A 3,790-nucleotide genomic window follows, 5' to 3' on the forward strand; every position below is an offset into this window, starting at 1 on the left:
CAGGAGCCCCCAGATGTTTGAGTGGGGAACTAGCTTCAGTGGGGAACTTAGAGGCACATCACTGTCCCTCCTTCACCAACAGACGCACAGGCCCCTTCCCAGGAGGTCCCCAACAGCAGATGAGCGATGGATGGGTGGGCCGATGAATGGATGCTCTGGGTTGCTTCTGGGTGGGAGGCTGTCTTTTCCCTGGTACTCCCAGCTTGGATCCCACTTCCCAGGGAGCAGTCCTGTGCTCACCATGACTGCATGTGTACATGCTAAGTTGCTTCAGTCGTGTCTGACTCTTTGCGACCCCATGGACTGTAGCCCGCCAGGCTCCTCTGTCCATGGGATTTTCCACGCAAGAATACTGGAGTGGGTTGCAATGCCCTCCTCTACGGGATATTCCCAACCCATAGATCAAACCCCTGTCTCCTGTACCGCAGGCGGGTTCTTTACTGCTGAGCCACTAGGGAAGCCTTCGCCGTGCCTACAGGGCCCCCCATTACTCCCAAGACAGCATGGCAATATCTGCAGGCTTTGACATCAGAGGAACCCACGGTTCTCCCATAGAGTGTGCACCAACACCCATTGGTGTTGCACGCCCTCAATTCAGACTATCTGAACCCTTGGGAGGAGGGGTTGATTCTGGTGGTGAAAAGCTGGAAGAAGGACCTCGGTTCTTCTTTGAAGAAAGGATTCAGCAAAGAGACCAAGACTGTGAAAAAGATAAAAGCATTTATTAGAAGCAAAGTACATGTGGAAGAGCAGACAGGCAAGTTAGGAGGGAGCAGTTTAGGTTGCTTAAATCGGGCAGTTTTCCATTGTTGTGTTTTTTTCTAGCCAGTCATCTCCATATCTGTTCCTAGTGTGGACATGCATCTCTCAGCCAAGATGGATTCTAGCTGGCCTATTCTCACTCCTTTTGTCCTCCCCTTAGATTGAGGGCCTTCTCTGCACACTTGTTGGCCCGGGAAACCCATGAGAACACACCCAATCAGGACCCAGCGCTCCCGCTGGTCTCCCATCTCGAAGCATCAGCAGGAGACCAGCTGCAGCTGCTCAGTCCGGGGCCTGTGTATCTCCTACCTCAGGATGAGAGCTCGCCTTTCCTTTTAGAGCTAAACTCTTTATACTGAAGGGAGTGAGAGCTTAGAATGAGGCCCCACGGTCCAAGCCTTGCACTCTTTGCTTCTGGCCCTCCTCAAGTGTTCTCCATCCTGAGCGCCCAGGGCTTGGCGTTGTCTCCACAGGTCCTGAACCTCTTCCTGGCTTTACTGCTCAGCTCCTTCAGCGCAGACAACCTCACAGCTCCCGACGAGGATGGGGAGATGAACAACCTCCAGCTGGCTCTGGCCCGCATCCAGAGAGGCCTGCGCTTCATCAAGCGGACCACCTGGGACTTCTGCTGCGTGCTCCTGCAGCGGCCGCCTCAGAAGCCCTCGGCCCTCGCCTCCCAGGGCCAGCTGCCAGGCTGTATCGCCACCTCCAGCCCCCCACCCCAACCAGAGAGCGAGAAGGCGCCCCCAGCCCGCAAGGAGACGCGGTTTGACGAAGGCCAGCGGCCAGGTCAGGGCGCACCTGGGGATGCCGAGCCTGTGTGTGTGCCCATCGCCGTGGCCGAGTCAGACACGGATGACCCCGAGGAGGATGAGAACAGCCTAAGCACAGAGGAAGAGTCCAGCAAGCAGGTGAGCCCCCAAACCCTGGCCCTCGTGTGCATGAGCACCACCTCCTGTCCAGGGGACCCAGCTTCACTTGGAGCAGTTGCCCCAGTAGGGATTGGCCTGGAGGGGGAACACAGGCCACCCCCCCAGAACCAGCCTCTTGGAGGCATGCTGAGGCCAGCCGTCAACCCTCTCTCCCCAGCCCAGCCCAGGAGGGCATCTTCAAGGGACCGCTGTCTATCATTCATCCCCTGGCTGGACACAGGCAGCCAGTTGTTCAGAGAGGGAAACCGAGGCACGACAAGAGAGACAGACATGCTAGGAGTTCCTCACAGGTCTAGGACAGAGCCAGGAAGCCTGGCTCCCAGACCCAACCCTGACCTTATCCCCTCCAAGACTAACAAGGCGGAATGTCTTGGTGAGTGGGGGAGAGCGGCCTCCTGACCTCGCCACTGCCCCTTCCCCTCCCCCGAGGCCCAGAGCTCATTCTAAGGTTTAAAAATAAGCATCCCTAAGATGGCAGGTGTCAGAGACAGCACTATCTTATCTCCCAACCTGTTATTTTTAACACTTAGGACTGGAGTCTGAACAAAAAGGACTGTACACCCCACCCCCACCCCGGCTCCCTCAGTGTTCTCACGGCCTGAGCCCAGCTCAGGTGGCTTGTCCCAAGGTCCTTGGTCAGACAGTGAGGACTGGGTCTCAGTTTCGTTGGGCCCACGCTGGCCACCTCCCTGGGGCCTGCACTGGGTGGGTCTGGCTGAGAAGAGCAGCTGCTCCCCTGCACGGAATTTGATCTGTGGCTCCAGGCTTGATTCCACAAACTCCTGCCTTCCTGTGGTCCCTGAGGCCAGCTCCTGCCCTTTCAGGCAGGCGGCAGGACAGCCACAGAGTCAGTTGGGGGAGGGGAAGGGTTGGTGTTGCCAGAACTGCGGCTTGGAATTAGTTCCAGGATGCTTCCAGCACAGGAGTGGGATTCCTGCTGTCCCTGCTTTTCCTCTTCTCCTTCTCTTGAGCCTGTTGGCCCTGAGACGTGTGTGTGTGTGTGGTGTGTGTGTGTGTGGTGTGTGTGTGTGTGTAAGCAAGCTGAGCTGCCATGGGAACTCCTGGGAAAGCCTGTCCTTCCTAAGTGGAGCTGCCAGCACCTGGGAGCTGGGCATCATGGCGCACTGACACCCTTCAAGAAGCGAGAGGAGGGGAGATTTGTGCCAGCCAGGCCAGGGGCTTTGTTTAGCTTTAGGCCCTTTGCCTGGTCCTCTCAGGGGCTTTCGTCAGCCTTAGAATGAATGCCTGAGGGAGGGGTCTTCAGGGAGATGATGCCTCATGAAGAGAGTAGTGAAGCAGAGCCAGGATCCTAGAAACACTGGCTGGGTAGCTCATAAGCTGGGGGGGTCTCTTCAGCAGGAATCCCAGCCGGCGTCCGGCAGCCCAGAGGCCCTCCCAGAGCCGAGGGTCTGGAGCCAGGTGTCGGAGACCACCTCCTCTGGGGCCGAGGCCAGTGAGGTTCAGGCAGACTTGCGGCAGCAGCGGCGAGCAGAGGCCCCCGCCCCAGGGTGCAGTGAGGTAACGCACACCTTTGTCCCCGAAGCCAATGGGGCACTGCCGCTGGGGCTGGAGGCCGTGAGAGGCCCCCAGACACCAACCTTCTGGTGGGAGCCACAGCCGCTGTCACAGCCAGTGTGGGAGACCTGTTTGCGGAGTGGCCCCAGACAGGGAAGGGATGGCTTGGGGCCCAGAGCCATGCGGAAATTAGGAAGCAGACCCCCAGGAGCACGCCACAGGACTAACCCCAAACCCCTGCGTGTTCACCCCTTCCTCACTGGGTTCCTGTGCTTTGGTCCTGTTGGCAAAAGTCTGTCCTGTGAGTCAGCCCATCCTGGGGGACTGGGGGAGCTCTGAGCACAGGCTCTCAACACTCGAGCCACTAGCCGCTTCTCACCTGGATGGAAGCTGAGGTGGCGAATACAAGGCCTGTCAGGGGAATTTGTTCTGGACACAAAAGAGTTTTAATTTGAGCTCATTACCAATACTTTGGCCACTGATACGAAGAGCCAACTCATTGGAAAAGACCTGATGCTGGGAAAGATTGAAGGCAGGAGAAGGGGATGACAGAGGATGAGATGGTTGGATGGCATCACTGA

General features: G+C 57.7%; 1 protein-coding gene across 1 annotated transcript in view; it reads left to right on the forward strand.

Moving 5' to 3' along the window:
* The window catches only part of SCN5A (sodium channel, voltage-gated, type V, alpha subunit), an 87,610-nt gene that overhangs the window by 49,628 nt on the left and 34,192 nt on the right, over positions 1 to 3,790 (forward strand). The window contains exons 17-18 of the mRNA XM_010835572.1: positions 1,236 to 1,673; positions 3,051 to 3,212. Of these exons, the coding sequence (XP_010833874.1) occupies positions 1,236 to 1,673; positions 3,051 to 3,212 (600 nt within the window). The remainder of the gene's footprint in view (positions 1 to 1,235; positions 1,674 to 3,050; positions 3,213 to 3,790) is intronic.

The sequence above is a fragment of the Bison bison genome, unplaced genomic scaffold, assembly GCF_000754665.1.
Source record: "Bison bison bison isolate TAMUID 2011002044 unplaced genomic scaffold, Bison_UMD1.0 scf7180017864043, whole genome shotgun sequence".
In the NCBI taxonomy this organism is placed as follows: Eukaryota; Metazoa; Chordata; class Mammalia; order Artiodactyla; family Bovidae; genus Bison; species Bison bison.